Raw genomic sequence first — 17,975 nt, forward strand, 5'->3', positions numbered from 1 at the left:
GAATGGCTAGTGGCCAGAACAGCTTTTCAAAGGGTGAGGTTATGGCAGACAGGAACCAGCAGCTCTTTGCTATGAAAGCTACAGAGAGCCTCCAAAGCCAGAGGCAATATACCTTGGAATTGGCTGGGGAGTTGAAAGCAAAAAAAGGACTGTGGGTCTTCATGTCTGTATTATGAGTTTTCAGGAAACATCTGGTTGAGCATTGAAGGAAATGGGATGCTGGATTAGGTAGTTCAGGTGTGGGGGAACCAGATGCTGCTGAACTACAACTCCCATCAGCCCAAGAAAGCATGGCCAATGACTATGGGTGTTGGGAGTAGTAGTTCAGCAACATCTGGAGGGCCAAAGGTTCCCCTGAGCTAGACTTTTGCAAGACTGCTCTTGCGCATACGTTCACTCAATAAGTAAGTGCCACTTTGTTCAGTGGGGTTTACCCCCATGTAAGTATCCGCAGGAAAGTAGCCTCATTTGTTTAAACTTAAATTCCCCACCCCAATCCTATTGGGCTCCAGGCAGTAAAAAGATCTAAAAGATTTTTTCATTAAAATAAAATAAAATTCAAGCAATTCTTGCAATTCTTTTAATCGCCTCTTGTTAAAAGATTTGTAAGAAGTAAACAACATGATGTGAAATTATAATATTATTCTATGCTATAAAGCAACTGTAAGCTAAAGATTATTATTATTAATAATAATACCCCGCCCATCTGGCTGGGTTTCCCCAGCCACTCTGGGTGGCTTCCAACAGAATATTAAAATACAAAACCTATTAAACATTATAAGCTTCCCTAAACAAGGCTGCCTTCAGACGTCTTCTAAAAGTCTGGTAGTTGTTTATTTCCTTGACATCTGGTGGGAGGGCATTCCACAGGTCCGGGCAGAACGATGGGGGTGGAGATGCTCCTTCAGGTATACTAGACCGAGGCCGTTTAGGGCTTTGAAGGTCAGCACCAACACTTTGAATTGTGCTCGGAAACGTACTGGGAGCCAGTGTAGGTCTTTCAAGACCTGTGTTACATGGTCTTGGTGGCCACTCCTGGTCACCAGTCTAGCTGCTGCATTCTGGCTTAGTTGTAGTTTCCGGGTCACCTTCAAAGGTAGCCCCACATAGAGCGCATTGCAGTAGTCCAAGCGGGAGATAACCAGAGCATGCACCACTCTGGCGAGACAGTCTGCAGGCAGGTAGGGTCTCAGCCTGCATACCAGATGGAGCTGATAAACAGCTGCCATGGACACAGAACTGACCTGCGCCTCCATGGATAGCTGTGAGTCCAGAATGACTCCCAGGCTGTGCACAGATCTGGAAATCTGTAAGGGAAATGAAACCTGCCCTGGAACATGTTGGTTGTTGCTTATATATTTTACTAATCACGCTTATTCACAGCCCTATCAAAAGGACAGGGTGGCGCGCGATCAATGTGTAATGGTAAAAAACAAAGAAACAAAACCAGGTCCTCTGAGCATGTGCTGAGTGCTCATTCTTTGCTACACATACGGTTTGCAGAACCAGAGGAATTTGCTTTATTGGCATCCCCCAGATAATTAAGCATCGTTGGTGGCCTATCTATCTATCTATCTATCTAATCTATCTATCATCTATCTATCATCTATCTATCTATCTATCTATCATCTATCTATCTATCTATCTATCTATCTATCTATCTATCTATCTATCTATCATCTATCTATCATCTATCATCTATCTATCTATCATCTATCTATCTATCTATCTATCTATCTATCTATCATCTATCATCTATCTATCTATATTGCTAGCACTTTCAAAGCATGTTGCTTCCCTCAAATAATTCTGGGCCTTATGGGTTTGTTATAGGTTGCTGGGAATTGTAACTCTCTGAAGGGCAAGCAATTGTTATTCCACACTTTCCAGGCCATTCTACCATCCTTATAGCAAAAAGGCTGATTTTGGAGCGAAGTGGGTTGTGTTGTGTTTAAGAGCGTGAGGTCAACTTCAATTGTGCAACCTGGATTTGCCGGTGTGGCACTGAACACCACTTGAAAATATCAACAGCAGGGAAATGTTTGCCCCCCCCCCCAACTCCCCAGGAATGAAAGAATAGCTTTCCTCTCCTTGGTCAGCTCCTGAGAAGAGGTGGAAGTAAGTAAGCACAGTTGCAGTGAAGACTCCTGACCCGTTTAAACATTAAACTCCGGTGATCTCTTTAAAAAGGCGGGGTCCCCAGTTTCACTTGCCACTTCAGGCTGGACCTTGGACCTTCACACACTCAAGCAGTCCTGAAGCAGAAGGAAGGTGAGCTGAGAGAGGTGGCTGGTTGGGGGGCACCCTTAAAGTGGTAGCTTTGGGTTCCCCAAGAAAGGGATGTGTAGCGTTTTCATGGGCACTGGGGTGGGGGTGGTTGTCCCAACAGGGAGGTAAGCAGGCAGCATCTTAACCAATGGGACTGTTGGCCACCATGATAAACTAATGCTTTCTCTCTTGAGTGAGGCTTCCGTGTGTGAACAGCTGCTTCCACTGTACAAGAGATCAATGTCCTACTTTACACCCACATTGTGCAAATTGGGACAGTCCTTTAAGACGGAGCATTTCGATGGCATTGGTGGCTACGAAGAAGCACCGGCGACGACTCAGCTCAAAAGGTAGATGGGGTTGTGACTGTGCGTGGTCCTCCTGGCTTCTGTTTGCAGGTTAGAGAGACCAAAAAACAAACACCATGGTGCTGCCCTTTTGCCCTAGCAGGTTCCTATGCCTTTAGCAGCTGCAGTTCCACAGGTGGAGCTTTCTGCACTGGGGTATTCCCAGGTCATGATGCTCCTCACATTCTTTAAGGCAAAGCACGGGTGTCTTTGCAAGGTGGTGGGGGAGAAGTTGCATATATTTAAAGCACACACACAGCCCACAAGGAATCCTTGTAGCTGTAGTTTACCCCTCACAGAGCCACAATTCCCAGCAACCTTAACAACAAACTGCAGTTCCTGGGATTCTTGGGATGTGTGTGCTTTAAATGTGCTTTAAAAGTATGGTGTGTACACAGCCAGAGAGTGAGAGAGAAGGCAAGTCCGCTGTACAAGAGGTCAATGTCCTCCTTTATACCCACTTTCTCTTTACAGTGGTACCTCGGGTTACATACGCTTTAGGTTACAGACTCTGCTAACCCAGAAATATTACCTCAGGTTAAGAACTTTGCTTCAGGATGAGAACAGAAATTGTGCGGTGGCGCGGCGGCATCAGGAGGCCCCATTAGCTAAAGTGGTGCTTCAGGTTAAGTACAGTTTCAGGTTAAGAACAGACCTCCAGAACGAATTAAGTTCTTAACCCGAGGTACCACTGTATTTGAAAAGCAGGGGACGAATGTCTTACTATATTAACTCTGAAGTGTCAAAAGTTAACTGTGGCAAATGCTCTTAAGACAACCCACTGCTTGGATTTGCCATTTGAGTTTGGAGATACGTACGTCTCTCACATCTCACCTTTGGACTTTTGCTTGGAATCTTGTCTCTCTGTTTAAGGTTGCTTTAGGACAACCTATCGGTTGAGTATTCATTCTTATTTGTTTGCAGTTAGATGACAAGTTAGATGACGTTGCATCGAAACAAGTGCTACCCCCACCTTCCGGTGCATTTTCCTATCACTTTCATTATCTTACTAAGTCTTACCTTTTGGAGAAGCAGAAGATTGCTTGTGCAAGAGCTTCCAATCCGCAGCAACTGTGTGGCCGGAATTGCTCCCCATGCCCTGTTAATTGAAAATTCAAATAGTTTGCCTTTGACTGTGCTTAACCACAGCTGAAGAACAGCACTCTACAAATGCTCAAAACACACACACCCTTTCTTCCTCATTCTTCCACATCTTCTGAGGGATGACTCTTCCAGGACTGGGAATCAGGACTGCAAAATCAGTACTGGGGTGGCCAACTCCCAAGTCTGCACTATAAAGGAAGGCACAAAACTGGTCACTGTCAAGCTGCCAGTTCTCAGCCTTACTTCTTTCCTTTCCATCCCTCCACAAACTGGCTCAGTTTTCCCCAACCTGTTGCCCACCAGACCTGTGGGTCTACAACCCCCATCAGTCCCCGCCATCACAGCCCTATGTTTCTGCCTGGGGTTAGTGGGAGTTGCAGCCCCAATTGCCTGGTGGACTGCCAGTTGGTGAAAGGCTGAGCCAGCAGGAGAATTTTCATTTTCCTCTCATGGCAAGTTGGGGGGGGCAGGGTAGCAACGAGGAACTTGCAGAAGAGAAACCAGTAAGGAGAAGCTGCAACCATATCCTCTTTCACTTGTGATATGGCTTCTGGGCTCGTAGGCTTCTTCATGTGACTGCTCAGGCCAGGGGGAAAGCCACACCATCTCCCCTCCCAGGGATGTTGGAATCAAATGACATTTGGAGGCTCCAACTTCACCATCTCTAGCATGGGCCCCATCTGCACTACACATTTAAAGCAGTATCGTGTCACTTTAAACCAGTGGTCCATACCCCTCGACTGTCCTGATTTAAACAGGACATCCCTTTTTAGGGGAGAGGGGACATGCTCCTGTACGAGTCACCTGGCTCCTGCAAGATTGCATCCCCAAAAGATGTGCATTTGGGGTGGGGGGCTATGATCTCTCATGAACACATGTGCAATGGCTGTTTCAACGGTACACACGGCAGCTACAAATGTGGCTTGCAGGTTTGAGGGAAAGCACATTGAACATGGGGGACGCGGGTGGCGCTGTGGGTTAAACCACAGAGCCTAGGACTTGCCGATCAGAAGGTCGGCGGTTCGAATCCCCGCAACGGGGTGAGCTCCTGTTGCTCGGTCCCTGCTCCTGCCAACCTAGCAGTTCAGAAGTACATCAAAGTGCAAGTAGATAAATAGGTACCGCTCCGGCGGGAAGGTAAACGGCATTTCCGTGCGCTGCTCTGGTTCCCCAGAAGTGGCTTAGTCATGCTGGCCACATGACCTGGAAGCTGTACGCCGGCTCCCTTGGCCAATAAAGCGAGATGAGCGCCGCAACCCCAGAGTCCTGGACCTAATGGTCAGGGGTCCCTTTACCTTTACATTGAACATGAGCATGTTCCAAGATCCTACAAGGTATCTATGGGCTGTGTCCTTGGCTTCACCATAGTTTGGAACGCACTGGAGCTGGAGTAAATGGAAAGATGTATCTACCCTGAGTTACTCCTAAAAGTAAAACATATGTATCTTCATCAAAGGGGAAGAGGATATGCAACCCTTTGGGACGAAGGAGGGTATCTGCCTTTCAGGAGTGAGTATGATGCATTTCATTCACCCCCAAATCTTTCTTTTTTGCAGGGCCCAGGGACACTGCAGAGTCAACTATGTAAGTGCCAAGTTGAGCTACTCCACTGAAAATGAGTGGGTATTCCTGGCATCCCTTGGACAGCAGGTCGAGGGCACACACGGGAGAGCACTTTACACAATCAGAATAGCCTGGTGGGTTGAAACTGGAAGCACACAGCCAAACGCTCCTGTACTGAGGTTTGGGGCAAGCACAAACATATTTAAATTTAACCCACTCATGAAACATATTAAAAACGCAGGCTGCGAATGGGTTGCCAAGGCTGATTGGATTGCCTTTGCCTGACGTAGGTTTCTCAGGAGCCTGAGAACCCGTGACTGCCTCCAAGCTGTGGCTGACACTTCCTTCTCCTTCTTGGTGTTACAGGAAATTTGAATTTAACCCCAGAGATGGGATCGATAACCCAGCCCTGTCACTGGCAGAGGATTCTGGTAACAATGGGGAGCGACATCTGGGGCTGCTGCGTGGGTGGCAGAGGAAGGACCAGCTGTTTCTCTCTTGGTGCTTGCAAAGTGGGAGGCTTGCTTCCCTTTCCACCTCAGGGACCTGATGGCTGTTTACCACCTCGCCCTGCAAATAGCACATTCAGTGGGGCACGCATTTTGATGTGAATCTACTTAATTTGCACTTAGCCAAACTGTGTTTATTTATTTACAAACACAAAAAAACAATTAACTATCACTGTTCGGGGTGGGAGGGAAATGAGCAGGATTTACAATAATTCTACATCATTTGCATCTTTGAGTGTGGCAACGCCTGCTCTTTGGTACGTTCGACAACCAAGGGACTGTCTCACACACACCACAAAATGCCTGCTCCACAGCCAAAAAACTTTTCAGAAACAATATCGCCACCCAGGGCTTGTCCACACTGAAAAAAATGTGGCTTCACACTGCTCTGTCTCCTCATTAATGTATCCAAATGGTATTTTCCCTTTCCATAGGAGCCACTCACAGGGGACGAAGTCTCTTCACCTGCCCCCATAAAATATTAGAGGGGACAGCCCCCTCCCCAGTTGATGAGCATTGAAATTCAAATGGTGTGTGTGTGTGTCATGTGTGTGTGTGTGTGCCATGTGATTATGTGGGGTGGGGCTTACCTGTCCCCCCCATATTTTATGTCCCACGGAGGACCTTACGGTCTTCAAACAAAAACATCTTGGAGGTCCTGGGCCACAGGGAGGTTAGGCTGGCCTCAACCAGAGCCAGGGCTTTTTCGGCTGTGGCCCCGATCTGGTGGAACGCTCTGTCACAAGAGACTAAGGCCCTGCAGGACTTGACATCTTTCCGCAGGGCCTGCAAACAGAGCTGATCCACCAGGCCTTTGGCCAAGGCACAGTCTGACCCCCTCCTTTGGTAATCCTCACAGAACTCTAGCCCAATGGTTGCCATTAATTTGATTTGAATTGATTTTAGAATGAATTGATTTTAGAATGCTGTGTTACTTTTATTGTTGTTAGCCGCTCTGAGCCCTGCTTTGGCTGGGGAGGGCAGAATATAAATTATTTATTTATTTATTTATTATTATTATTATTATTATTATTATTATTATTATTATTATTATTATTAAAATTGGCACCCCTGTCCCAGTGTTGTCCCAGGCCTTCCCTGTTCATATGTGGGTTTTATCCAAACATCCAGGATCAGTGGGTGGGGTTGGTGGGGGCGGGAAGGCTGCATTTAAGTGATGTAAAGGTCTGGGTCTGGATGGGAAAGATGTCATTAGCTGGTACACAGAAGTCAAAACATCTACTTGCACCCTAAAAGAGAGAGAGAGAGAGAGAGAGAGAGAGAGAGAGAGAGAGAGAGAGAGAGAGAGAGAGATGATAGATAGATAGATGATAGATAGATAGATAGATAGATAGATAGATAGATGATAGATAGATAGATAGATAGATAGATAGATAGATAGATAGATAGAGAAAGAGAGAGAGAAGCAGCAGCAGCAGGTGACTTTCCAGATCAACAAGCCAAAAAATCAAATTAAAACTTAAATCGGGCAATGTCAGAAGGCTGTGGTGGGTGCAGAGCTGTGTCAGAATATTTCAGTGCCTACAAGTGCTGCGTTGGGGACCCCGGGTCTGCAGGGTCAGCCTCTGATCTTGTTTTCCACAGAGCCAGAGGGAGGTGCTCAGGTGCGCTTCTGCTTCCTGAAGAAAGAGGATGGGGAGAGCTTTGGGTTCTGGCTACGGCAGGAGGCGGGCAGCAATGGGCACATCGTGCGACAGGTGACGCCGGGGGGTCTGGCTCACCGCAGAGGGCTGCAAGATGGAGACCGGATCTTAGAGGTGAACGGGTCTTATGTCGAAGGCCTGGAGCACTTCAGGGTGAGGTTTGGCTAGGAGTGGTGGCTCCCTGTTTCCCATTTGAGGTGGGCTTTCCCCCCATAGAATTCAAATAGCAATACAACAGAATGCGACTCAAGAAATCAAAGGAGCGATAAAAATGCAAATTAAAACCATCCAGCACCTAGCACAGTGCATCGCAATTGCTGCAACAGGAAGAAAAATCGTTATGCAAGCCATCAAGGCCCTTAACAATTTTCAAGTGGTCCAGGGGTAGGAGGAAATTTGGGGGTCACTGCTCATTAAGAACTTAAGACCATAAGTGTTAAGTTGTGGGTGAACATATCAGACGACACAGCGATTTTTCAAACAGCTCTTGTTTATTCACAGGCCAGGGCAGAACTGAACTGAAGGATTCAGTCAGCCTGTTTATATAGAGCTCCAGTACAATGTAACTGTAACAATTTTCTAAAACTATCCAATCACTGAACGTCACTTTCGATCCCTTATTTGCATAACTATCTACAGTACCCCCCTGCTGGCCCGGGGTGAGAACTTCAGTACATAACAATAAGAACAGCCAATCTAGTCCAGCATCCTGTTCTCTCAGCCTATGGGAAAACCTCAATCAGGATGAGAGCACAGGAGCAGTTTTCCCATCCTGTGGTTTCCAGGAACTGGCCTTCAGAAGCCTCTGACTGCATGTCCAGAGCATAGGTATTCTGGTAGTCTCTATGAATTTGTCTGATCCTCTTTTAAACCTTTCAAATTCCTGCCTCCTGCAGAAGTGAGTTCCATAGTTTAACTATGCGCTGTGTGGAGAAGGAATTCCTTTTATCTGTCTTTGCAACACTCAGCTTTGTTGGATGTCCAGGAGTTCTGCTGTTATGAGTCTCTGTTTTGAGGCTCTTGCCCTCTTTCTTGGCAGGTGGTTTGGAAGATCAAGAGCAGTGGGAAGCAAGTCTCTCTCACTGTCCTGGATGGGACATCCTACGAGTTGGCAAAAGCCCTCGACCGAGACCTTGGCCAGCTCTTGTCCCATCACAACAGGCCACGGCTGTGCTGCATCAACAAGGACCAAAGTGGCTTCGGCTTCAGTGTCTCAGCTCCAGAAGGTAGGTAGTGAAACCCACACTGCGGTTCGTTGCGTTTTTCACCATGAGTAACCAAATTCTGCCATGAGGAAAAGCAGAATTTTACCATCAGATCCAAGACAGTTTGCACACACTGCCCCCGCCCCGTTGTTTATTCTGCTGCCCAGATTGAAATTTGACATTTATTGCAAGGGATATTATTTGTTATTACTTTTTATTGCAAGGGATAATAGAAGGGAGCGGAAGAACAAAGAGATTGCTGTTACTGAGTGGGGAAAATAAATACCCACTGCAGGAAACTGTTCCCAAACTTGATTCTAAGGGTATGTTTACAGAACAAACTTATCATCAGGGTTTAAATCAATTTAATTAACGGTTGCGGTCCCTCCCCCCCAAAAAAAGATTCCTGAGAACTGTAGTTTTTGTAAAGTTCCTTTGAAATCTCTGTTTGAGATTCTTGGTCTCCCAGAACACCCTGCAAAGATGAGAGGGCTTCAAAACCAGTTTTGAGTCTGTAGGGTCGACACTTCACCAAACAGACTAATATTTAAAGACCATCAGTTGCACAAAATAGTAAAAAGTGGAACATCACTGAAAATATGTTTAAAACAATACACTGTTGCAATATGTATTTTTTCCCATCACAACAGTAACTATCACTATTTTTTTTAATTTAAAAACCCTATAAGAATCACTAAAAGAAAAGGTGGAATAATACAATTTATAACTGAACTCAGCATTTTTGACACATTATTATGCCTCCCGCCCAATTTGGAATAATTCATCCCCTTTCATTATTCTAAATCCAAGGTGGCAAACTTCTTCTTTTTGAAATAATTTTATTTTATTTTATCAGTACAAAGTTATAAAAAACCAAATATGTATCCATATGCAGAGACTTCTCCAAATCTCAGGACTTCCACCTACCCCTTCCATGGATTCCCATTTTAAACATTTAAAACTGCATCTTCTTCCAACCCCTGACTTTTATATCAAACCATAAGGTCCCTACCAGAGAGGAATGGCAAACCAAACTGATGGAAAAAAATTATAAGTTCTAAATATATAAGAGACCACTGTAAGCAGAAGGAAACATTGGCAAGATTTTGATTTCATTGGTAGTGAAAATCAACATGGACAACAGGGTGTCAAACTTTACTCCATGGTATTTAAATTCGAGAGCAAAGTAGGTGCCTTTGAGGTAAGACAGAGGACTGCTCAAGCTTTACCCCTTTCATCCAGACAATATGTTTCCTCCCACCCAGCTGCGTTTCTCCCCGAGAAAAAAGGAGGACCCAACATCTTGAGATTCACATTTTGTCTTTGTCAACCTGACCACTGGTCTTGCCAGCTAGGGATGATGGGAGTTGTAGTTTGAAAACAGCTGGGGACCCAAGTTTGGGAAACACTGGAGTAGGTGAAGGCAAAATGAGGCCGATAAATGCTAGTTTTTCCCCTCTCATGCTCCTGTTTTCGTATCTTTTGCTTTGCAGGTGTGAAGGGCACATTCCGACTGTCTGTGCCAGAGGACGGGCCAGCTCACAAGGCAGGGGTGCCAGATGGTTCGTGGCTCCTGGAGCTCAACGGTGCTTGTGTGGAGAATTGGACTCTTGCACACCTTCACAAAAAGGTACCAGGGCTGTCACTCGATGACAGAAATGTTGGCTTTAGCCAACTGACTGAACAACTTGGGAACCAGGTCACATCCAGGAACACCTTTCTATAGAAGGTCCCTCCGAACCTTATAATTTCAATCCTTTGTTGTTGTTTAGTTGTTGTGTCCGACTCTTCATGACCCCATGGACCAGAGCACGCCAGGCACTCCTGTCTTCCACTGCCTCCCGCAGTTTGGTCGAGAACACTGTCCAAGCATCTCGTCCTCTGTCGTCCCCTTCTCCTTGTGCCCTCCATCTTTCCCAACATCAGGGTCTTTTCCAGGGAGTCTTCTCTTCTCATGAGGTGGCCAAAGTATTGGAGCCTCAGCTTCAGGATCTGTCCTTCCAGTGAGCACTCAGGGCTGATTTCCTTCAGAATGGAGAGGTTTGATCTTCTTGCAGTCCATGGGACTCTCAAGAGTCTCCTCCAGCCCCATAATTCAAATCCTATTTCAATCCTAGCTAGAGGGAAAACTCTCCAGCAGCGCACTGTATCCTTCCTGGGTTTGGCTTACCTACCCAAATTTTCGATTCCAGATCAAGCACAGCAACAACCCGATGGGGCTGCTGGTGATCGATGCCAAATCAGAGGAGTTTTACCGGCAACGCGGCGTTAAGGTCACAGCAGCCATGGCTGATGCTTCCTGGGTTCCTTTTGAGGTGAGGAAGCTGCAGATGGTGAGAGGCCAAGACGGATACGGATTCTTGCTGAAAGAAGAAAAACGTTGCTCAGGAGAAAGAGGTGAGGCCCCTTGCCTGGAAAAGAGCCAGAGTCGCTCCACGGTATTTAAATTCGAGAGCAAAGTAGGTGACTTTGAGGTAAGACAGAGGACTGCTCGAGCTTTTCCCCTTTCATCCAGACAAAACGTTTCCTCCCACCCAGCTGTGTTTTTCCCTGAAGGAAAAAAAAAAAGACCCAACATCTTTCCCCCTGCACTTTGAAGGGATGATTTGAGAGGAAACAGAAAATGTTCATTCTGCATTTGCAAGGAATCAATATTTCACCATGGCTGCACTGGAACTCCCTGCCCCTTGAAATTAGCTGCACTGTTTTCAGGTCCACCAATGGACTCTTTTTTTGTTTTGTTTAAGCAAGCCCATCCAGATGTGTACGGCCTAGGACCCTCGTACCTACGGGACCGCCTCTCCTGGTATGTCCCACAGAGGAACTTATGGTCTTCAAACAAAAACATCTTGGAGGTCCCAGACCACAGAGAGGTTAGGCTGGCCTCAACTAGAGCCAGGGCTTTTTCGGCTGTGGCTCCAATCTGGTGGAACGCTCTGTCACAAGAGACTAGGGCCCTGCAGGACTTGACATCTTTCCGCAGGGCCTGCAAGACAGAGCTGTTCCACCAGGCCTTTGGTTAGGGCACAGCCTGACTCCCTCCTTTGGCAGTCTTCACAGAACTTTAGCCTAATGGTTGCCCTCAATTTGATTTGAATTAATTTTAGAATGAAATGATTTTAGAATGTTGTACTATTTTATTGTTGTTAGCTGCCCTGAGCCCGGCTTCGGCTGGGGAGGGTGGGATATAAATAAAATTTATTATTATTATATAAACTGCTTGAAGATTTTGATGCTTCAGCAGTATATAAGCCTTGATAAATAAATACGTTTTGAATATTCAAATGCGGGGAGGGGGCAGGGTTAAGCAACTCCTCTCACTGCCAGTCATCTATTTAACTTCACAGATATCATTTGGATGTTTTGCATCTTTGGGTTGTTGTTGGTTTTTTTGGGTTTTTTCTAAAAAACACCCATTCAGTACAAACTTAATGGAATTTCGCGTGAAGTTTTTTAATGCACCATCTTAACAGAGGCCAAACCAGGTCTGTGTGGCTTAGGAAAAATGTCCTCACGTGCCAAATTAGGACCAGCGCTGGAACTAAATAGGTCCCTGGCCTGGTCAGTCCTAATGGTAGTCTACACTGATAGATAGCAGCTCTCCACGGTTTAAGACCGAGGCTTTCCCAGATCTACATGGAGGTGCCAGGGATGAACCTGCGAACTTCTGAATTTTGATCTTTCACTGAACTGCAGCTCCTTGTCCTCTAGCAAATAGGACAGAAGAGAGCTTTGTTTATTCACTTATGGCGATTTTACTGGAGGAGCACATGTAATAATAATACTAATACTAATACTAATACTACTACTACTACTACTACTAATAATAATAATTTATTTGTACCCCGCCCATCTGGCTGGGTTTCCCCAGCCACTCTGGGTGGCTTCCACAGAGACCAAAAATACACTAAAATGTCACACATTAAAAACTTCCCTGAACAGGGCTGCCTTAAGATGTCTTCTGAATGTCAGGTAGTTGTTTATCGCTTTGACATCTGATGGGAGGGCGTTCCACAGGGCGGGCACCACTACCGATAAGGCCCTCTGCCTGGTTCCCTGTAGCTTTGCTTCTCGCAATGAGGGAACCGCCAGAAGGCCCTTGGCGCTGGACCTCAGCGTCCGGGCAGAATGATGGGGGTGGAGACGCTCCTTCAGGTATACTGGGCCAAGGCCGTTTAGGGCTTTAAAGGTCAACACCAACACGCACACACGTAAAATGCTTATAAAGGAAGCAAGGTGCAACCACTGGGATAATCAACACCGCTGCTTTCGTCTTGCGCATCTATGACTTGCAGGCCAGTTTCTGAGGGAGGTCGAATCCGGGTTGCCAGCTGAGAAGGCAGGGATGAGAGATGGCGACCGTCTCCTGGCTGTGAACGGCGAGGGCACTGAGGACCTGGACCACCAGGAGGTGGTGCTGAGGATACGTGCCGACAGCAGCCGGGTGACCCTGTTGGTTATTGACGCAGAAGGAAGCAAGTTCTACGACTCGGTATGGCAGCAGAATGAGAGAGCACCAAGGAGATTGCGATGGGATCCTATAGAAAGGTTTCCCCTCTACCGTAAAGGTCACAAACTTCTTTGGGCAAAGATAACCATTTATAATGATCTTACACAATGGGCCAAAGATATCATACAATAATAAAGTTAATGAATTGGGCGAAGATGCTCTGAGGTGGGATTCCCTTCCATATCTCTGATCACCTGCACACTGCAGAGAAACTAGCTGAATAGATCTCGCTTGGGGATCTACAGATTTGGAGGCTGGAAGAGGGATCTCAGATAATTCTCTGCACTTGGGCTAAAAACTACATCTCCCAGGATTCTTTGGTGCCCTCCAGAAGTTTTGGACTACAACTCCCATCAGCCCCAGCCAGAATGACTTTATGATGCTGGAGCTTATGGGAGTGGTACTCCCTAACATCTGGAGGGCACCAGGTTGGCAGTGGCTGATGTTGCACATGCCATTTGTGTACTATCAGGAATGGTTTGGGTCCTTTGTCTTGGTCCACGGTGGGGTGGGAAAGAGGATAAGTTGGTTCCTTCCATGATTCTGTAACATTCAAATATAAATATAAATATAAATATAAATAATATATAAAAGCTTAGAAGTTAATTGTATTCAGATATGCATTTCTTTGGTGTCCTTCTTCATAAAGTCCCACAACGGGTTACAACAATGTAACATATACAGTGGTATCTTGGTTTATGAACTTAATCCATTCCTGAAGTCCGTTCTTAAACCAAATCCATTCTTAAACCAAGGCACGCCTTCCCTAATGAGGCCTCCCACCGCTGGTGCCCTCCCACCATTTGGATTCCATTCGTAGACAGAGGTAAAGTTCGCTAACTTGAACACTACTTCCGGTTTCGCAGAGTTCATAAACCGAATAGTTCGTAAACAGGACTGTTCGTAAACCGAGGTACCACTATAGTTATACAAATAGATAAAACCATCAAGATTATAAAACAATCAAAATCATCCAAAATGGAGCAGAGAAGTATATACTCAGCAGAAAAGAGGTGAGTTAGCAGTCACAGGCCATGGTAAAAAGGTTCATCTTCAGCATATAGCAAAATCTATGCAGCAAAGAAGATGCACCTCTGAGGAGAGGGAATTCCATAATTTAGGGGCAGCCATGGAGTAAAAAAGGATGTGGGTGGTGCTGCGGGTTAAACCACAGAGCCTAGGACTTGCCAATCAGAAGGTTGTGGTTCAAATCCCCGCAACAGGGTGAGCTCCCGTTGCTCGGTCCCCGCTCCTGCCAACCTAGCAGTTCGAAAGCATGTCAAAGTGCAAGTAGATAAATAGGTACCGCTCCGGCGGGAAGGTAAACGGCGTTTCCGTGTGCTGCTCTGGTTCGCCAGAAGCGGCTTAGTCATGCTGACCACATGACCCGGAAGCTGTACGCCGGCTCCCTCAGCCAATAAAGCGAGATGAGCGCCACAACCCCAGAGTCGGTCACAACTGGACCTAATGGTCAGGGGTCCCTTTACCTTTACCTATGGAGTAAAAACCTTCTCCTGGGCAGCCACTCCCTGCACTTCTGTCAATAGCCGAACTGGCAAGAGAGCACCCCACCCTCCTGGAGGTCTCAACACCTGAGGGGGTCTGTAGGAATGGAGACAAGTGTTTCATATCTTTCTTGGGTCCTAAGTCATTTTCAGGTGTCAAACGGTAATGTGAGCACCTTCCATGCATCAGAAGGGTTCTGTTGGGTTTGCTGACAATACGCTAATCGTGACGTTTGCGGTCTCTTTTCGCTTTCCCAGGTTGGGTTATCTCCTCTCCTTTTCTATGATGACCATGAGCCCCTATTCGTCCATGCCTCCCCCTCTCCCAGCATGCCCCAGGAAAATAGCAACGCTGCCTTCACACCCTGCCTCTGTCACCTCAGAACAAAACCCCATGAGAACAGACTGCATCCGGAGCAGTCTGACAGCAGCTTGCCAGCCTTCGCGAAAGAGGTAACGATTCAAAAGAGGTAACAGCCATTTTGAACACCTCAGTTAAACCTTTTCCGCCTTTTGCGCTGCAAAGAGTGTGGATCACGTGGTAATATTGTTTCTGGACTGTGGGGCGCCACATAATTAAAGATATAATTTTGCCCCTCCTCCTCATCATTACAAGTGTCATGGAAAGCTCGAAGGACACACCAGTCAGGAAGCTAGAATATTGTTCTCCCTCTCTCCCGGCAGCAACTGGAAACTCCTGACTGCCCCAGAAAGGACAATGTATGGTTCCTTTAGTGAATAAATCAGCAATTTGAGTGCCCTTCAGATGGGGCAGGGGCTGTGGTCAAAATCATCTAGAGGGCACCATGTCGGCAAAAGCTAGCTAAACTATTCACACAACAAGCTTATCCATAGCTCAGTCGAGTAGAGCATGAGACACTTAATCTCAGGGTCATGGGTATACGCCTCATATTGGGCAAAAAGATTCCTGCATCACAGCGGTTTGGACCTCGTGATCCCTTCCAACTCTATGATTCTGTGATTCTAAGACAGACAGACTAGAATCCCTCTTTTTAATATCTAGCTTTCGAAAAGCATGATCTTTGTGTTGGGAGAAGCATCTAATAATTTCCCCCCCAACTTCGATCTAAAGCAGACATCTCCAAACTTGGCCCTCCAGATGTTTTGGGACTACAATTCCTATCATACCTGACCACTGGTCCTGTTAGCTAGGGATGATGTGAGTTGTAGTCCCAAAACAGCTGGAGGGCTGAGTTTGGGGGTCCCTGGTCTAAAGTAATATACAGTTGTACCCTGGTTGTCGAACGGAATCCGTTCTAGAAGTCTGTTCAACTTCCGAAAACGTTCAACAACCAAGGTGTGGCTTCCAATTGGCTGCAGGAGCTTCCTGCATGCAATCAGAAGCTCAGACATTCAGGTTCCAAAGAGCATTTGCAAACCAGAACACCCACTTCCAGGTTTGCAGCGTTCCAGAGCCAAAACATTCCGAGTTGCAAGGCATTCGGGATCCAAGGTACGACTGTATATGCAAGCTGGTTCTGGAGTTCAGGGCTACCGGTTTTAAATATTGAACACTTATCACTTAATAGGGAACTCCTGTGATGAAAAAAGGCCTTATCTGTCTGAGAAGCATGGCAGAGATGGGAGGTGCTGCTTGATTCATGATTAGGAATGGGGGGAGAAATTCATTCAGTTTGCATTTGATTCAATCTAATTTGCGCTTTCTGAAACAATTCGCAAACTGAAAACACAGTCATCTTTTGAAACCCACACTTCTCCAAATTTTGCAATGCTACTCTCCAGCCAAGTAATGTGTTCAAAAATGCATATACTAGGGCAAAGTGCACATGGCTAGAAATGCCTATATTACTAAACATAACGTACAAAAATGTGTCACATTAAGGAAATACTGCTTTCAAAAATGTGTACTTTGCACGCAGAATTGTGTATATTGGGATAAATTTGCACTAAAATGCTGGTGAGGACTCTTAAAAGGAGAATTTGCAAAATGATGCATACTAAACTTAAGTTTGGAGAAATGATAAATGGAAAGAAAAGGAAAACGACAGATTAGACACTCCCTAGGACTCTAGGTCTAAACCACTGAGCCTAGGACTTGCCGATCAGAAGGTTGGCGGTTCGAATCCCCATGACGGGGTGAGCTTCCGTTGCTCAGTCCCTGCTCCTGCCAACCTAGCAGTTCAAAAGCACATCAAAGTGCAAGTAGATAAATAGGTACTGCTCCAGCGGGAAGGTAAACGGCGTTTCCATGTGCTGCTGTGGTTCGCCAGAAGCGGCTTAGTCATGCTGGCCACATGACCTGGAAGCTGTCTGCGGACAAACGCCGGCTCCCTCAGCCTATACAGTGAGATGAGTGCCGCAACCCCAGAGTCATCCATGACTGGACCTAATGGTCAGGGGTCCCTTTACTTTTAAAGACTCATGATCCACCTAGGTTACAAGAATTAAGGTGCACGTACTGTTCTTCAGCGCTTCTTGCACAGCTCCTGCCTGTTTTGAGCTTGCGGAAGACACCTTCCTCCTTGCCTCTCTTTTAGCTGCCCATCTCTCAGTGAAAAGCTGTTGCCAAAGGGGGAGCCCTCCCTGTCCCGTCTCATGGCAGACCAGCCTCTGTGCTGGCTCTCACAAATGTACATTGGCATCCTACGTCAACCCTGCAATAACCATACAAACATTTCTAGCTAGCTTGTCTTCCCACAACACAATTATGCAGGCCGTTTGGAGTGTATACTGTCAGACTGAAAATGGAATTAACTTTGTGTCTCCCCCAAGCTTTTTGTGCCTAATCACCTGGGATCAGCTATTTCTCACCACTCTTTTTAAGCACATCCCAGCCTTCAAATCACAGGTTTGGTTTGATCAGCATTCTCTTTCTTTTGTACACAGGGCGAAGATGCATTGAGCCATGCATTCTAGAAGCTGCCAGGCCATTATCACCGAGCACAACTTCAGCCCAGCTCGGCAGGGAGCTGAACTCCTCTTTGTGGCAGAAGTGAGCACAGCTGCACAAATGCTAGCAGTGCAGTTTGAGCCTCTCTCCCTCATAGGCCTGGCTTTTCCCCCGTCGCACCACTGCCTTGTTGAGCAATCTGTCTCTCCGACCCCTGAAAATGCTCCCTGTGGATTTGGACAAGCAGGCTGTGGTCTCGAAGCAAGGCATGCTGATTAGAGGAAGAACCCTGCAAGAATCAAACAAGAGACTGTGTTTTTTGCCTGCTTTGGGGTGTGACTTTGTGAACAGAAGATTCGTGTTAAAATTAACCTCTGTTCAGAATGACTGCTGCTAAGGGTAGACCTTCCCCCACTACATCAGAAAAG

General features: G+C 46.3%; 1 protein-coding gene across 2 annotated transcripts; it reads left to right on the forward strand.

Annotated features, from left to right (window-relative positions):
* The first annotated feature begins 2,235 nt into the window (after positions 1-2,235).
* Positions 2,236-17,858, forward strand: NHERF4 (NHERF family PDZ scaffold protein 4). Of its 2 annotated transcripts, none has more exons than XM_081889944.1 (11): positions 2,236-2,271; positions 2,463-2,618; positions 5,276-5,303; positions 5,649-5,713; positions 7,397-7,608; positions 8,495-8,681; positions 10,154-10,290; positions 10,853-11,057; positions 12,956-13,152; positions 14,934-15,128; positions 17,544-17,858. In XM_081889944.1, the coding sequence occupies exons 2-11, from the start codon at positions 2,570-2,572 to the stop codon at positions 17,571-17,573; spliced, it is 1,305 nt and encodes a 434-aa protein (XP_081746070.1). In that variant the 5' UTR covers positions 2,236-2,271; positions 2,463-2,569; the 3' UTR covers positions 17,574-17,858. The 2 variants fall into 2 exon arrangements, with proteins under 2 accessions (XP_081746070.1, XP_081746071.1); XM_081889945.1 differs by having other exon boundaries at positions 7,397-7,569.
* Positions 17,859-17,975: the final 117 nt, after the last annotated feature.

The sequence above is a fragment of the Podarcis melisellensis genome (genome assembly GCF_964234715.1).
Source record: "Podarcis melisellensis genome assembly, chromosome: 15".
Classification (NCBI taxonomy): domain Eukaryota; kingdom Metazoa; phylum Chordata; class Lepidosauria; order Squamata; family Lacertidae; genus Podarcis; species Podarcis melisellensis.

What these genes read in the sequence shown, in the direction of transcription:
- NHERF4 (XM_081889944.1), top strand. Translation starts at nt 2,570, where the DNA reads ATGGCATTGGTGGCTACGAAGAAGCACCGGCGACGACTCAGCTCAAAA. An exon ending in GACACTGCAGAGTCAACTAT is followed by an intron (nt 5,304 to 5,648) that starts GTAAGTGCCAAG and finishes TTGGTGTTACAG; the next exon opens with GAAATTTGAATTTAACCCCA. An exon ending in GAAGCAAGTTCTACGACTCG is followed by an intron (nt 13,153 to 14,933) that starts GTATGGCAGCAG and finishes TCGCTTTCCCAG; the next exon opens with GTTGGGTTATCTCCTCTCCT.